The sequence below is a fragment of the Rhagoletis pomonella genome, unplaced genomic scaffold (assembly GCF_013731165.1).
Source record: "Rhagoletis pomonella isolate Grant_MI unplaced genomic scaffold, Rhpom_1.0 Rhpom_scaffold_00007, whole genome shotgun sequence".
Lineage (NCBI taxonomy): Eukaryota > Metazoa > Arthropoda > Insecta > Diptera > Tephritidae > Rhagoletis > Rhagoletis pomonella.
This window is the reverse complement of record NW_023458561.1, coordinates 59913533-59930479: the sequence shown is the minus strand read 5'-3', so window position 1 is coordinate 59930479 and position 16947 is coordinate 59913533. Positions and strand designations below refer to the sequence as shown.

At 35.2% G+C, this 16947-nt stretch overlaps 1 protein-coding gene and 1 pseudogene across 1 annotated transcript; both read right to left on the bottom strand.

Moving 5' to 3' along the window:
• Positions 1 to 1277: 1277 nt before the first annotated feature.
• On the bottom strand, positions 1278 to 9486 carry LOC118743206 (UDP-glycosyltransferase UGT5-like). Its single transcript, XM_036475763.1, has 7 exons — positions 9329 to 9486; positions 3136 to 3297; positions 2985 to 3081; positions 2448 to 2909; positions 2182 to 2385; positions 1844 to 2118; positions 1278 to 1768 (listed from the first exon to the last, which is right to left on the bottom strand). The coding sequence occupies exons 1-7, from the start codon at positions 9329 to 9331 to the stop codon at positions 1373 to 1375; spliced, it is 1599 nt and encodes a 532-aa protein (XP_036331656.1). The 5' UTR covers positions 9332 to 9486; the 3' UTR covers positions 1278 to 1372.
• Positions 9487 to 12686: 3200 nt separating this feature from the next.
• On the bottom strand, positions 12687 to 15060 carry LOC118743924 (annotated as a pseudogene).
• Between the last annotated feature and the right edge of the window lie 1887 nt (positions 15061 to 16947).

Genomic DNA, 16947 nt, shown 5'->3' with positions numbered 1-16947 from the left:
TTTAAACTTGTACGTTACGTTATTTTTTTCAAACTTTATACCTAGCCTATAAATAAGTACAAGTTTGTACAAATTAAACACAAATACAAGCACTCGTGATACTTAAACCTAAAGAGAAAAATTTCCTTTTTAATATTTTTATTGTGCTTTGTACCACGATTGTTTATTAGGAAAAATTGAAAAAGCAACAAAGCCTAAGTGGTAGAAGTTATAGCACTATTTCGGAGATCACCACATCTCCTCATCAGACTTCTTTTTTTCTAGACTTCATTTCCATTTGAAGCACCTATGATTATAAGAAACTATATAGAAAAAATATGGTCTGCTATTTTAAACTAAATTTTTTTGACGATAACGCCATATTGTATCCCCCGTTTCCAATTTTCACAAATTTGACATCAGATTTGAAATCAACGAACTCGAAAACCGCCCTTATATATAAGTTTTTGGTCAAAAGGAAAAAAATTGTAAAATTTGGTTGCCATATTGGATCCGCCATTTTGAATTTAAAAAAATCTGATTTCCGATTCGAAATCAACGACCTCCAAAACCCCAAAATACTAAGTTTCAAATCAGTTTTGTTACTTCCTGAGCCAGCAAATGATTGTCGCCAGACCATAGTGCGCTGACTAAAATGTCCGTTGCTTAAACAAAATCAATAGCACGGTTCAAAAATAACCAAATCCGCCAGAGCCGATGGTCTGCGTGTCAGCTTCTTTGATCAATCTACAAGAAAGGCATCCTTGATATATGTGCCAGCTATCGTGGATGTATTATGGGAACGGCTGATTGGACTTTATCTGTGCGAAACTGGGCCAAGCGATAGCCATTCGTAAAATCCTGAAAACGGCCCGCAAGAGGAGTACTGACACACATATCCTGTTTTCTCTTTCAGAGCCGCTTTCGAAGGATGAACAAAAAGAAGCTTAAATGCTGCGGTTTATGCATTATTGTATACCTGTCCTGCTCGGCATAACCAACTCGCGCAAATTCGCACAAAAGAGAAGCAATTGGAGACGCTTTTTGGTCTCAGCCCAAACCGACAAACGGTTGTAGTGCCAAATAAGAAGAAGAAGAGTTTGATGCCAGTGGGTTTTATAATCGAGTCGTCAATCGCCTTTTTGTTAACTTTCTCGTTTGTGCAAACGCCTAGTAGTATGCAACACTAGATACTTGTTAGCTTGTTCAACATTTTTGTGTACTTGTTAGCTTGTTCAACATTTTTGTGTACTACTCATTAGCGATGTTCTCTGTCTAGGCCAGTAACTACTCGAGCTTGAAATTTCATTTGAGTTAAAAAGAATTAAAAAAAAAACAATAAACTGCGTTACAAAAAAATTTAATTGCAAACATTCTGCTTACGTAAAGTGGATTATTGCAACTTCTTTTTCTGCTTATTACTACTTCCAAGTCGGCGCAAAGCGAAACGCAGCAAGCCAACAAACAAAGCCAGTACCACAACCACTACTCCAATCACAAAAGTAATTACATCCAGCAGATAGAACTCGTACCACTTCAAATCGAGACCCGCAGCGCGCATATGCTCGGCGCCTTTATGCCGCGCGACATACTCAACCCAATAGACGGCAGTGTCACGCGCACTAAGCGGACGATCGTGGAAAATGCGTGAGATACGCTTTATGTTGTCGCGATAGCTGGGATTTTCCAACAACTCGGTGAGCGCATTTTTCAGCACATCGTAAGTGATGGATTGGAAATGTAAGCTAATGGCATAGCCCGACAGAGCAGCTTTCTTTAAATTTAAATGCTGGCGAACGAAAACAAAAATGGTTAAGGAAATAGTGGGTTGTAGAGAGAGACAAATATTTTGACAATTTCCCACCTGGTCACAGTAGAAAGGCATGCCTAGCATTGCCACGGCATAATGTACGCCCTCCTGTGTGCCCAACAACCCGCCATGTGTGATGAATACGCGCACATTAGGGTGCGCCAAAATGTCACTTTGTGGCATCCACTTTTTCACCATAACATTTGGGGGTAAATTTTGAATGCTATCATTTTCGTATTTCCACAAAACGCGTTGTTTCATGTCACGAAATACGTCGAGAAAGATGTTTAGGTATGCTGCTGGCATATCTTTGCTTTCCACATTGCTGCCTGTTGAGTAGTAAAAAAAAATATTTTAAATAAAATAATAATTTCTGTACTGGTAATTTCAACCCAAGCTAAAGTAAATGGCGCCATGCTTAGCCTCATCCAGAAATTTCTGCATATCAGCCGGCAGCGCTTTGGCTGGATAAATATGCATGCCCCCTACTGGTATCATAGCGTTGGTCGTGGGTCGCGTGCTGGTCAATGGGACGTAACTGTTTAGCAACACTGCCGATAAATGCTTTTCCATCACACTAACCTTTGGAAAATCAACTGTAAATAAGATGCGTAGATACTAATTAAATTTAAGTCGTCCTCGAAACCAAGTCACTCACTCGGCAAATGTCCGAAATACTTCGCCACCAATTCATCCATCAACGGAAAATATTTGTATTCGCGATGTAAATCTTCGCAAAGTGAGTAGAAAGTGTTTTGCAAACGCTCCCAAAAACTCATGCGATCGGTGAAGGGCAGAAAGCCATGTGGCACATATGACCATGGCGACATTATGCCAAACATTTGACTCATATGATTCTCATAGCCCAGTGTGCTGCTGCTCACCACTGGAATTTTATAGATATAGCTAAGTGCAAGAAATGCTTCCTGATAGAATTGTTCGACCAGCAGCAAATCGTAGATATCTTCAGTTTGCTTGGCGTTGACGATCGCCTGCACTTTGGGTTGTTTGAGCGCATGCTCTGTGGTGGTTGTGCCCAGCACTTGCAACATTTGTAAGAAGCCAAATAAATCCATGGTTGTCATGTCGAATATACTCTTGGCACCAGCATCTTCTTTGACTGAAAATTAATGAGAAATTTGAGAGGTTTTTTTTTGGTTTGCTGTACTGAAGCATCTTCTAATTAACTACGCACCATCCTTCCAGAAATCGTAAACCGGTTCAATTAATATTTCTGTATAGTTGCTGCCGAGTTTCATGGGCGCCATACTAAATGCTGTAATCATTGTCACCTGGCGCAGTGAGGAAAAGTAAGTTATGGGAAAGTATTGGACAATTTTACGTACCTGATTTCCGTGTTCAACTAATTCCTTAATCAATGCCTTTTGCATCATGAAATGGCTTTTGCCGGGAAAAGAATAGACTGCAAGTATCCTGGCGCCATTGGTTGAGATAGTGTTGGATAACAGTGCTGCCAATGCAAGCAAGCCTCTAAGTATTCCCGAATTCTACAAGTGATAATAAATTTTGTTTTTTAGTCTTTCCTATGCCTGAGTAGCGAGATAAGAACTCTCATTGAATAATTTACAAAAAAAAAAATTGAAAGCTTCTTCCTAAAAGCAGTGAAAAATTCTACCTCCCAACTGGTCTAAATCGGTTTCGTTTCGAGGTTAAATCACAAAACCGAAAACAATTACCGAAGCTCAATTTTTGGTGACTATTTTCGACTCGAAAGCTTCTGGGAAAAGGAATGCTGAAGAGCGGATAAGCAAAGCGCTTAATGCGCTCTAGTCCTGCAAGTTTGCCGTTGCGAAGTACTGGCGGCTACGACCGTAGATAATATAATATTATTTTGTAAACGCATCGGCAGTTGAGGCTTTTTTCATCTATCTACGTTGGTATGGTGGGAAACGGTTGCACCAAATGTTATCTGTTGCCCCAGGAGGTGTTACAGACACTCCCGAAAATTGCCCCTATAGACATCTTGCTCGAAGAGCGCTGGGCATTGAACTGGCTGCGGACTGGACTATGATTTTCTCACGGCTCTCTTTGCACTTAGAAATTTAACTTAGAAGTCAAGTCAAGTCAAGACTAAGTCTGGCATAACTGAGCTTTAAAATTCTCTACTTTGAAACTAATTATATATGCATATGCATAAGTGTGTACATTAAACCGTACCAGGAAAAAAGTTTCGCCGTAAACTCCTGAGCCTGAGTCTGTAAAGAAGAAACTTTTTCCGTCTTTTAACATTTTTCTTCAAATACCTTCGCGATTTGCAGGGTGAATTCAAAGTATGATTTATCGATTTTCCTGTCTTAACGAGGCAATAGATTTTGTTCCAAAGTTCATTGACTTCAAGTAGGTAGCCCGGATCCCAGTTGCGATCACCCTAATGTCGATAAATTAAAGGTCACCAAAAACCATTCAAAGTTTGCTAAGTAACTATTTCGATAATTCCAGTAGAACCAATTCAAGAAATTGTTGTATTGCCGAATGTAGGTGTTTTTCCCTTTCAAAAATACTTTAGACGCGGATGTTTATGAGGTTTGTTTGTTTGCTTGTAAGGTGGTATGGTCAAATTCAGAAAATCCTCCTTAAAAACGTTTTATGAAAGAAACACTTTTTTATGTTTTATTGACACGAAAACGGAGAGCAAAGCAAAACATAAGTAATAATTGGGCGTATTCTTGTTTTCGTACGAATCGAAAATTTTGAAATTTTCCTATAATTTTCTATAGAAAAATTTAGAATTTTCGATTTGTACGAAAACAAGAATACGCCTCAATAATCTCAAAATGTCAGACTATCTTTTTTTTTATACCCGAGCGCACTTCTGCACGAGGGTATTATAACTTTGTTCACATAACGGTTGTTTGTAACAGGAAAACCGAATAGAGATAGATATAGACAAATGTATACATAAATGATCAGAATGAAAAGAGAAATCGATTAAGCGGTGACTGTCTGTCCGTCCGTCCGTCCGTCCGTCCGTCCGTCCGACTGTGCACACGATAACTCGAGTAAAAATTGAGATATCTTAACGAAACTTGGTACGTGAACTTTGGGCGTAGGACGGATGGTATTGAAAATGGGCGAAATCGGACAATAACCACGCCTACCTCCCATATAACGGTAATTTTCAGAAATACGAAAACTGCGATATTTTAGTAACTACTGAAGATTATTCACTCAAAATTGATATTTACAATAATTTTTAGACGAAAAATAAGAATATTATAAACTTTTGAAAAATGGGCGCAGCCACGCCCACTTATGGTTACATGTGTATATCTTGGCAACGTCTCCACCGAGACTTGGCACAGTTGTTGGTCCTAGTACAGCATACCAAATGGCTGAAAATTTTTAAAATCGGACAATAACCACGCCCACATCCCATATAACGGTAATTTTGAGAAATACAAATCTTCGATAAATCAGTAAATATTAAAGCTAATTTATTCAAAATTGGTGGTTGCAACAATTATTTACCAAGAAATATGTTTATGATACAATTTTTGAAAATGGGCGTGGCACCGCCCACTTGTGATCACATATATGTATCTCGCTAACCGTTCTAGCAATTTGTACCAAACTCGGTATGGTTATTGTGCTTGCCACATAAAAGCAAAGCGTTGAAAATTATTGAAGTCGGACTAAAATTACGACCGCTTTTCATATAACGGTATATTTCAGAAATGCTTGAAACTGCAATATTTCGAAATTTAAGGACGCTAATTTACTTAAAATTTATACACCCCTGCTTATCGTGTAGCGGTAGCTTTCGGAAAGGTGGAAAACATATATTTAATAATTGCGCCGGGTATTTAATGTTCGGCTCCGCCCGAACTTAGACTTTCTTACTTGTTTTTCATTAATTTTCATGGTTAAATTGAAAACAGGCGTAGTAAATAAGCAGCTTTCTCGCTTTATTTTCTGTGTTTTCAACACATTCGGCTATATTATTGAAATTTTTTTCAAGCAAATTTCCAAATAAGATAGTGTAAAATTTTTCTTCTCGCTCTCATTACTACACCTGGTATAATTTCACCAAGATTAATTTTAAAGATATGTAAATTCAACTTCGTGATAGATTTCGGGACCCACGGGATCCACGGTACAATTCTAAAAAACGTTGGGATGGCCGGGCTTGGGACTTAAAAATTGAATTTCGGGATGTGCGGGATTGAAATTTTTGTCCCGTGCCCATTCCAAATCTGTATTTTTTTGTTTTTTGCTTCTCCTTTCTATTCCAGTAGTTTTCTGGTTTATCATTAATTGGAGTCTAAGTGATTATTTTGTTATAGTGTTTATATTAATAACAACTTTTACCTGCATGTTTTACTTAATTTTATTCAAATAGGGAAACGTGATGTTATTAATAAGCGACAAGCACGCAAAATTTAAAAAAAGTCAATTTGTTGTAAATATTATTAAATGGCTAATTAGAATTTATGAAGTTGATTTTAAATCGTCCGCTATTTACATACAGATGATTATATTTATTTATGGGTGCAATTTTTGTAAACGTAATACATATCCCAGCAAAAAATAGAGCGACTAATCTCTGAGAAAAGTATTCCGATATAAGTCTCGATTTAGGTACATTTGGAGATGAATTACTCTCGACTCATATCTTACAAGTAAAACTGGAGCTAAATTAGTCCTCACGATTTAATGATATGTACGCAAACCGGTTCGCTGTTAGAATCTTAGCTGGCGCAAATTTTTATTGTTAATTTTTAAAAGTGAATTTTCGCTTTTCATTCCTATTCGAAGAAGAGAGTACAGTTTATTCTATACTAGTACAAAGAGTTCAAAAGTGGTAGTCATCCCGGATTAGTGTTTTTTTTTTCTGGGATATTACCTTTGATGACACACGTTTTAGCTGTATTTGATGAATCATCTTGGTGAAAGGTGAGCGGTTTCGCTGATAAGGAACAACCACACATGTATGTAAATAATTTTTTTTTTCGACGGCTGCTAAACACATATTATAACTATAAAATGGATCAAGAAAGCATGCAGGATTTTGAGTCTTCATCCAATGAGACAATTGAACATTGCTACCTAAAATTGAAAAGCAGCCAAGTCCACATTTTTCAAAATTTAGTTTTAGACATGATACAAAAAAGGAGGTAGTTTCAATAAACAACTTTTTGATTAAAAAGCAGATTTTTGACAATTGCTCAATTGTGAAAAATTCGAAGCGGCATTACCCAATTGTAAGTTTTTTGGCGTGGGACATTTTATATCCTAAATTTGGGATTATAAAAAAAATTGTTGTATTAATATATACCTTTTAAAAAATCAATATCTTATCTTGAAAACGTTTAAATTTTACATTAAATTCGATAACAACTTGCCAAATCATTATTTTAATATTAATACAATTTTAGTGAACATATTTTAAAATTATGTTAGTGTCCTCATGTCATCTCATTATTTCACAATGTAGTTTTCTATATCGGATACGTGATTCTGATGTAATTCTGAAATTACACATTTACACAAATTACTGAAATTACACATTTCGATGTGTTATTTAATACATGTTGTCTTTGTCCATTTAACAGCAATGGAATATACTTTGGAACCCATGGGCCGTAAAATTTTTCTAGCAACACATATTGTTTTCACATGAAATTTTGACACACCCAAAATTGAAGGATAAAATAAATAGATAAAAACAAATTTTCAATAAAACTGATTTGTATAGTCCAGGGGCGTCTTTAGTAAATGTTTTGGAGGCTGTTTTAATATATCCTATCTTATTATATATTTCTTAGCTTTTCTACATTCTGAGAAGTTGAGAGAATGAAGTCTAATATTCTTTTTTGGTCAACTACGATGTTTGATTTCATTTTTTGCAATCATTACTTCATTTCGCTTGAGGAGTCATAATGCCCATACCGGCTTTTTTTTTTGAAATTTCGGACACAAGTTTTCCAATAATAGTTATAGGCTAAAACAAAACCGATGTCTAAAGGGCGTGTAGAACTTCCCTTCATAGTGCATATCTGTGGAAGTATTTGTGGTAGAGTCCTGGAACTTTGTATGGATATATGTATATGAAGTCAATCTCAAGCTCATGGAAAAATATGAGTTTATTGGAAAATGCGGCGTGCCACCGTAGAACTAGGAATAGAGGTAAATGAAATCAATCCCAAACCTATGAAAAATGGGGGTATATGAAAACAATCTCGTAGCCGTTGAAAAGAGCTAGCGGTATAAGCCAAATAAACTAAAATTCTGGTGACGCATAAATACCTCTGGAAGCATTTACCTAGAATACTGTGATAAGGTATTTTTCCAACGAAAATATGTACAGAAAAACGGGCGCCACACCTTCTGGAAATAGGAAATAGATCACAGGGTGTATCCCGAAAACCATTTTAAGCTAAACCTTCAGGGGTTACATTCTTGCCAAGACCCACAGACATAAGCCGAAATTCTGTCGCAAGTTTTATGCTCGGCTTGGGTAAGGTTTAACCACTTAACCCCCCTTTGTTTTCGTCGCTACTGAATTCTATAAACTGTCAGCTTTCACACAATTTAAAATATACATGTGTATTTAAAAATGTCATGAAAATTGTGTTGCTAGCTTCATGTTGCAAAAATGTTTCAAGGAAATGTTGTGGAATTTCATACTTATTTCTTGTTTATTTCTTATTATGCTATGCTTAAGAACAAAATATTTTTAAATCGACAAAACATTAATAAGAAAATTTGAAGGATTTTAGATATTGGGTATGGTAGCACGAAATGTCACAATCTGCTTAATTGTCAGGTTGTTAATATGGCGACGAAAAAGTGACAATGGAACTACCTTGTTTTTTGTATCATGGCCAAGTCCACATTTTTTCAAAATTTAGTTTTAGATGCAGAATGACAGATAATGCAAAACTACATAGATTTTTCCTTCTTTCTTTTTTTTGTTTCTTTTTTTTGGACTTGGCAATTTTTTTATGTACATATGTATATTTGAATGATTGTAGAAGACTTGACTGAATTTTGTACTAAAAATCAGTTTAATAAACCTGTGCCATGATATTTATATTTTTCGCGTGAAATTGTTTAGTTAAGTTAGGTTAGCTTGGCCTATTTATGAGTTTCCTTGTATTTTCGAAATCTTTCTAAGAAATTGAATTAAAAAGCTTAAAATTTTTATCAAAGCTTGTTATTTTTTTGTTAATATTGCACAAAGTTTGAAACTTTGATTTACATGGGTTTTGTTAAAGAATAAACTATATTTTAATAAAAGATTATTAAAATTTAATAATAAAGAATTTATTTGAAAACATTTTTTAGTTTTTGGTGCGCTTATAATTATGACACGGGCTGTATTTATCAATGTAATGAAAAATTTTTGAAAATAAATTTTACTATAGTAAAAATTTATTCACACTTTTTTTTTTAATATTACTTTGATGCAAAATAAGCATGTCCAGGGATAATATAATTTTTTTTTTATAAAACTATTCTTTGTTTGCAGAGCTTTTGAAACAAGCAGCGTCGATTGTGTTTATTTATTTTATTTACCATTTTGTTTAGTTTTGCAAGTACTAAGAAGCAATTTAATTTACAGTTTTTGAGTTAATTTTTTCCGTTGTTCATAAGTACGTATGCATATATATATATTTTATTTGCGTACACTTCGCGTTCATTCACATTTGTCTTACAATCTTGCTTCGCGTGCAGCTTCTTTCATACTGATGTAAAAATGCTTCGTAATTCTACTTTGCCCCATTCAATTCCCAACTAACCCGTTGGCGATGTTGATGAGGATACCTACATTGTAATTTAAAATTAATTTTGACGGTATTCACTAAGTCATGCAAAAATAGGTAAGCATGACTTACAAAAAACTGTACTTGCTAGTGATATAAATATTTGAATTGTACATTCGGTGTAATGTGAAACCCTAATTGGGGATCATTATGGTTGAAGCCTAATCAGATTGAACACAAAAATTTATATAGAGTTCTGTAATTTACATGACGCTATATCTCCGCAAATAAATTCTGTATACGAGAATCAACCTATCACACCATTGTTTGTTTCTGTGTACATATTTTGAGTGATTGACTCTTTTTATTTACTGACACCGATCGCCAGCGACTAGTGAATAATAAATAAATAAACAAAATGGAAAATGTTATTTTATGTATTAAGAAAAAAGGCAAACAAACTTTTACACAGTTACATTCCCGTTGTTTTTACAGGGTGCTGAAAACAACTTTTTTTTTCATTTCCAAAGATTCTATTTATTTTATTTTAAGTCCACCTACCGATTATCTATTTCATAAAAAAAAAAAATTGAACTAAGGAGATATTTGCTGGTTATTTTAAGAACCCCTAACAGCTAGAAGTACCGTTAAAGCTTAAAGTTTCCAAAGAGTCTCGAAATAAACACGAAAAGTCGTGAAATAAACCGAAAAGGGTCCTGCAAGTTTCGGAAAAGTTACAAACAACTATATAAGATATCCGGAAAACCCGAAAAAATCATCAATCATTGCTTAACTCTGAGAAATGTCAAAAATTATTTTAAATCTTGCTTTAAATATAACCAAACGTATGAAGGTAAGCCAAATGGCGGCTTTGCTTCACTTGCTTCAAGCGCCCGAAAGTTTCAAACAAGCAAGTGTTTCTTCTGATAGCGTTTTGTATATTTTTCACAGAAAGAAGTTTTTCCCTATGAAAAACTATGCTTTAGGTACATTTTTAAATAATGTTATTTTAAGTAAGCAGCAGCATTGCAAAATTTATAGAAAACTGCGAAATTTTAATAGCAGGCTTGCGGAAAGATGGAAGACTTGTGGTAAAAATAGGGTGCATTTAGAGAAACGTTACCAGGTATGGCTAGATATGCCACTGCAGTTGATTGAAAAAGAAACACCTGCAAATACTGATTCGTCAGTCTGTGATAGCTCAGATTCAGAAAAATTTTATTTTTTGTTATAAGGCCGAAAAATAACAAAAACATTTTTTTTTGCAGATATGAATTTGTTGTAATTTTTTGCAAAGAAATGAATAACTAATGAAACTTGTTTATTTAAATAAAAATCAATTTAACTTAAAAATAATTTTAGTTCAAATTTTCTTTTAACAAGTTTTTTTTAAATTTTTTTACATTCTTTGATTTTTCTGGAGTGTTAAAAATACCGACTGAAGATATCTAGTTTACTTTGCAAGTTATCAATTAAACGCCGCTAGCGAATGCATATCGCCCACTGTGCTCCCGGCCCTAAAGGATTGGTAACAATTAAGCATACATACATACATGTGTCGCTGTTTCATAGGAAAAATATGGTTGTCGAGACCTTATGCACTATATAACTTAAAGACATGAAATTTTCAGTTGTGCCGTTATTGCAGATGACCATCAGCAGGGCTGCAAAGAGAAAATCCGGGCAAGATACTTAATATGTGCCGCGCCCCCTTCCCCTACAATTTTTTTTAACGGTTTAAACGAATTTACAACGCTATCACTAATTACATGTTCAGTGTTCAGGCATAAAATAGTTTTTATTTTTTTAGTCAATATGCGTTCTTTTAAGCTCAGATGGGCTGTTTGCCAGAAACTCGTTTTCTTTTTTGATTTTTGACTTCCACCTGTTGAAAATAACCTCAAGTCACTTTGGAAGTAAAAATAAAATAAAAAATTACTTTTAAAGAATTTAGTAAGTTTTTGAATAAATTAGATAACAGCTGAAGACATAAGCAATATGGAGGTGAACTTATCATTTTGGCACAGACTTTACTTGGCATATACGTCACTCTGTTGATTAACACACTCAATGTGAATACTGCTTTTGCATTTAGAAATAAAGTGTTGCATACTTTTAGACCAAAAGCACATATAATATGTTGATTGTTATATTACAAACTTATATACATATGTGTGTATACGTATTAGCCGTTGATTTTTTAGAATTTTTTCACATGGAGAAAATGCGTAACACCCTCTACAAAAAAAAAATAAATCTAAAAAATCAACAGTAATTTTCAAAGATTTGAACCTTGCCCTATATTATACCAAAATTTAATGAGCCATAAAATCGCATAATCGAAATCTTTCGTGGGAATCTCATTAAAAAAATCGAAATTTTGATGCACATTTTTTAAGTTTAATTAATTTTTTGAACTTTGTGCAAGTTTTGAAATTTTTATTTAAATATGTGGTATCTGATATAGATCGACCCATATTTTAAATGAGGATTATTAAAAACAGCATAATTTTGAATTTTGCTACTATTATTTTGAGCGCAACTGTTTCTCTTACTTCGTTTTTATGGTTTTGTCTGTAACATTACTACCTTGAAATAGATCGCATTTGTTAATGTATGGTTCATAGTTGGGCTTTTAAAACAAATCCTTTATTACTCATTTGTCCCGTTAAATTTTTGTAAATTATGGGTTTGTCCCGTTTGGCTGGAAAAAGAAAATCTGGCAACTATAATATGTATGTATATATATTTGTTGGCTAGAGATATAGAAAATTTTCCCTGTACATACACATACACATATACATTCATAGGTGGTTCCGATTGGGGGTGAGATCCAATTCTGTATTGAAAACAATGTGGCTAACTAGCTAACTCATGAGGGGTCCAAACTAAATCTACTTCAAACTGACTAGTACCTCCATTCAAAAGAAATCTCCAACCAGTCGGAAGAAGTGCTGACCTGCTCGCTTTGGCTATAATTCAACTGGCGATAGCCCACAGCGAAACTAAATACTCCTACCGAAGAAATACTCGCTTAGTCAGGCAGATGAATTAATTTTATTTCAGTTAATTCTACGTAAAAAAATATATTTGCAAATTAGTAATTGTACCAGTCTAGAACTTAAAAGTAACTATAGATATATACTTTCATTGACAGAGGTTTTTGAAAACTATTCATCATTGAGTTTTTTCTTTTGTGGCTTGCCAACTGCTGCAGCGCCGTAACAGCCAACGCACGAATACAAAACCAATTCCCATTATTGAAAACATAATAGCCATGAAGAGAGCAGCTACATCCAACAAATAGAATTGGTACCATTTCAAATCCAAGCCAGCAGCGCGCAAATGACGCGCTCCATTGTGGCGTATCACATAGTCGATCCAGTAGAGTGCAGTCTCACGCGGCCCCATTGGACGATCGTGGAAAATGTGTGAAATTTGTTTGATATTATCGCGATAGGTGGCGTTGAAGAGCAACTGGTGCAGACCGTCCTTCAAAGTTTCACGTGTAAGCTTATGGAAATCCAAGGTAACGGCATAGCCGCCAAATTCAGCTTTCTTCAGATTGAGGTGCTGTTGGGGAAGAGGAAGAAGAATTTGTATTGCTTTGATTGAGATCTACATACCTGATCACAGTAGAAGGGCATACCCAGCATTGGCACTGCATAATGCACACCTTCCTGCAAGCCCAGCTGCCCGCCATGCGTGATGAATACGCGTACATTAGGGTGTGCAAAGATGTCACTTTGTGGCAACCATTTCTTCACCATAACATTTGCGGGTATATTAAATATGCTTTCATTTTCGAATTTCCATAAGACACGCTGCTGCATACTACGAAATACATCGAGAAAAATTAGAAGCTTTTCCACTGGCATGTCTTTGCTTTCCACTTGGCTGCCCAGACTGAAATAGACAGCGCCTTGCTCAGCTCCATCCAGAAACGATTGAATTTCTGTGGGAAGTGGTTTCGGTGGATAAATGTGCATGCCTCCGACATTTATCATATTGTCCATGGTTGGACCTGCAGTCGATAAAGGTGTGTAGTTATTGATAAAGATGGCAGAGAGATTTTTGTCCATCGCTGAGGCGCTGGGGAATTTGACTTAAAATTAAATGAAGAAGAAGAAGAAAAAAACGAATTAGGTATGAGGCAACCAAGGTATCTTTCTATCATCTTAACCGTATTTTCTTTTACATTTGCTTTTGTAGAATAAAACCCAGCTTCTGTGCTAAGACGGCAGCATTTGAAAGCCTGAAGAGCTCTAAGCTTACTATTAATATTTAGAGAATTATCGATAACAAATATATGAAATAATGCCGATAACGGTATTGAGGGCTAGACTAATCGATAATGATAAAAGTAATCGAAAATATGTAGATAGGCACTACAAAAACAATAATTACGGCTTGATAAAAATGACACTAAACAAAGTTAACCTCAACATTATTGGTATTGAAAATTATTACTAAAGGCCCAGTTATAAGCATGTGAGCGACAAATTTGACAGACAGTCAAAGCGCCGGTTATCTTTAACAAGCAAATTTTCTGCGATCACGATAGCGATGATAATGGTAATGCCGATAACAATGTCAATAATTTATAAACTAATTTACTCACTCGATAAATGTCCGAAATATTTTTTTACCATCGCATCGACCACTGGAAAATACTTCAACTCCCTACTAAAATCGGTATCAAGCGAATTATACACATTTTGTACGCGTTCCCAAAAACTCATATGATCGGTGAGTGGCAGCGATCCATGTGGCACATATGACCAAGGCGTTATTAGGCCAAACATTTGACTCATATAATGTTCCTTGGCAAATGTGGCAGTGCTGATTACGGGCACATTGTAGATATGTGCCAAAGCTAAAAATGCATCCTGATAGAACTGTTCCACCAGCAGCAAATCGTAGACACCTTTAGTGTGTTCGGCATTGATGATCGCCTGCACTTTGGCCTGTTTGAGCGCATGTTCTGTGCTGGCTATGCAAATTGATTTAATCATACCCAAAAAGCCGGATACGTCTTTGGACATGTTAAAAATCGTATTGGCGCCAGCACTCGTTTGTACTATTTAAGCGAAAGAGAAATGTTTAGAAATTAAAATAAATTAGTACAATGTGAATAATTATTTGGCGTGAACACACACAACTCACCGTCCTTCAAGTAGTCGTAAACCGGTTCGATGAGTATTTCTGTGTAATTACTGCCTAGATTGAGCGGTGACAGTGTGAATGCCGTTATCATTGTTACCTAGTGCGCAAGCGATTGTGCATGCAATCGAAAGCGAAAGTTTTTGTGTGTAGGTCAAGTTCAAGAAACAAATATGTATGTATTTATTTAATCTTTTTATTTGTCTTGTCGTCTACCTCATGTCCATGCTTCACTAACTCGCTTATCAGCACACGATGCATCATAAAGTGACTTTTGCCCGGATATGCATAAACTGCGAGTATTTTGGCGCCATCGATGGTGGGAGTTACGGCCAAGAGTGTTGTAGCAAGCGCGAGCAGGCTTAGTTGGAATTTGGAAAGCTATGGGAAGAAAAAGTTTGAATTTTTAATTAATTTATACTATATATATATATATATATATATATATATATATTCTTAGTTATGTACATTAGGGAGGTCCTTAAATGTAGAGAGCAAATTTTTAGATCACATTTGCCAAGCCTCAACCCCTACGTCGATGCTACTATAGTTGAAGATATCACGTATAAATTTTGGTACCGATTGGAGACGGTTAAGACGTGTCGCACAGGGGTCAAAGTTCAGATTACCCTATGACGACGCCTTAACCGACTTCAATCGGAACTAAAATTTATATGTGATATCCTCGACATTAGTAGTATCGGTTTTGGGCATTAAGTGATAAACATATTCTTAATTTCTTGAGTCCCGGTTTGACCCCTTTGCGACACACCTTAGTCGACTTCAATCGGAACCAAAATTTATATGGAATATCAGCGACAGTGATAGCATCAATTTTTTGCATTAGATGAAAAAAAATTAATTTAAATTTTTTGAGTCTCCATAGAGGAATTTGAACTTTGCCCAATGTGCGACACGCTGTAACCGTGTCCAATCTGAACCAAAATTTGTATGTGATATCTATGACAGTGGTGCTACCGATTGAAGTGATGAGACTGAAAAAAAATCGTTCATTTGAGTTTTTAAGGACCACCCTAATGTACATTAGTATACATGTATTTTGTTCTATTACACTTTATTCTTCTTTTGATTAATATTTTTGGTTTCTAGAAATCAACCCAATTACATATGTACGTAAAAGCCGGCTGTATTTTCAAAATCATTAAATGGAATTGAAATAAATCTGAGGTCAGTTAACGAAGCGTAGATCATGTACTATATATACATATATACATATGTATGATTGTATACGTATATTAGGCATATGACTTTTTGACTTTTTTTAAATTAAATATACATAAATATGAAGAGATAATGAGGACTAATGGAAAGCCCATAACGTGTTTGCCAAAATTGGGTACAAAAAGTTCCCGCAGGGAACTCCAAGAAATAAAAAAATTTATTCATATTTGTACTGGGAAAACACACATATTTATATATGTACATATGTATATATGGGAAATTCCTGCCTAATTCGTATACCATCTCTGTTTTTTTCATGATTTTTTTATGTTATTTGCGAACTCAGAGACTTATAATTTTGGATTTTTTTTGTCTAACCGTTTTCGAGACATCGATTTTTGAAAAAACAAAGCTCCTGTGTTTTAACTGCCCATAACCGCTTGGGCCGCTTAGTAATTTATTTTTCAGTTTGGTATTTTTTCGATTCAGTGCTACATTTTTGTTAAGTAAAGTAGATCCAGCTCTTATGAAAGGAAGTACAGGCCCGTTCTGGTTCCACGATAGGAAGTGGCCCGTAAGAGTCTTTGTAGGAAAGGATATTTCTTTTCTGTTTAAACTTAAGTGAATGACTAGATAATCCTAGAAATTTCTCAGAGGGAAAAGTTGTCCCAGTATTCTATGACTACTATGTAGTATGTTGTGATCTCTAAAAAACTGTTTAAAAGTCTCTATTGCTATACCTACCGTGTCCTTTCTCGGAAGGTTGTGGGTGGTCATACCTTTCCTTGCCAATGCGTCAGCCTTGCAATTACTCTCAAGATCTCGGTGTACTGGCACCCATATTAGTAGAATTTTAGATATGCTGCATTGTCCAGGTGTGAACCTAAGCGATTGATTACTAAAAAGTATGTACCTACTACTTTCACTGTGCGACAATTTTATGACAGTTAAAACCAGCCCGGGCTAATATTTTCTAAAAGTATACATATCCAGTAATAAAACACTCGTTGGATTTGCAAAAGTTAGCACGTATTTATTTTTTATGGCCTACTAAAATATTCCTGTCACCGCCTGAGTAGTTTTCAA

Excerpts from the sequence above, each read along its gene's own strand:
- LOC118743206 (XM_036475763.1), bottom strand. Across the intron at positions 3,082-3,135 it reads TAGTTGAACACGGAAATCAG|GTGACAATGATTACAGCATT; the intron begins GTACGTAAAATT and ends TCACTGCGCCAG. Across the intron at positions 1,769-1,843 it reads TGCCTTTCTACTGTGACCAG|CATTTAAATTTAAAGAAAGC; the intron begins GTGGGAAATTGT and ends TTCGTTCGCCAG.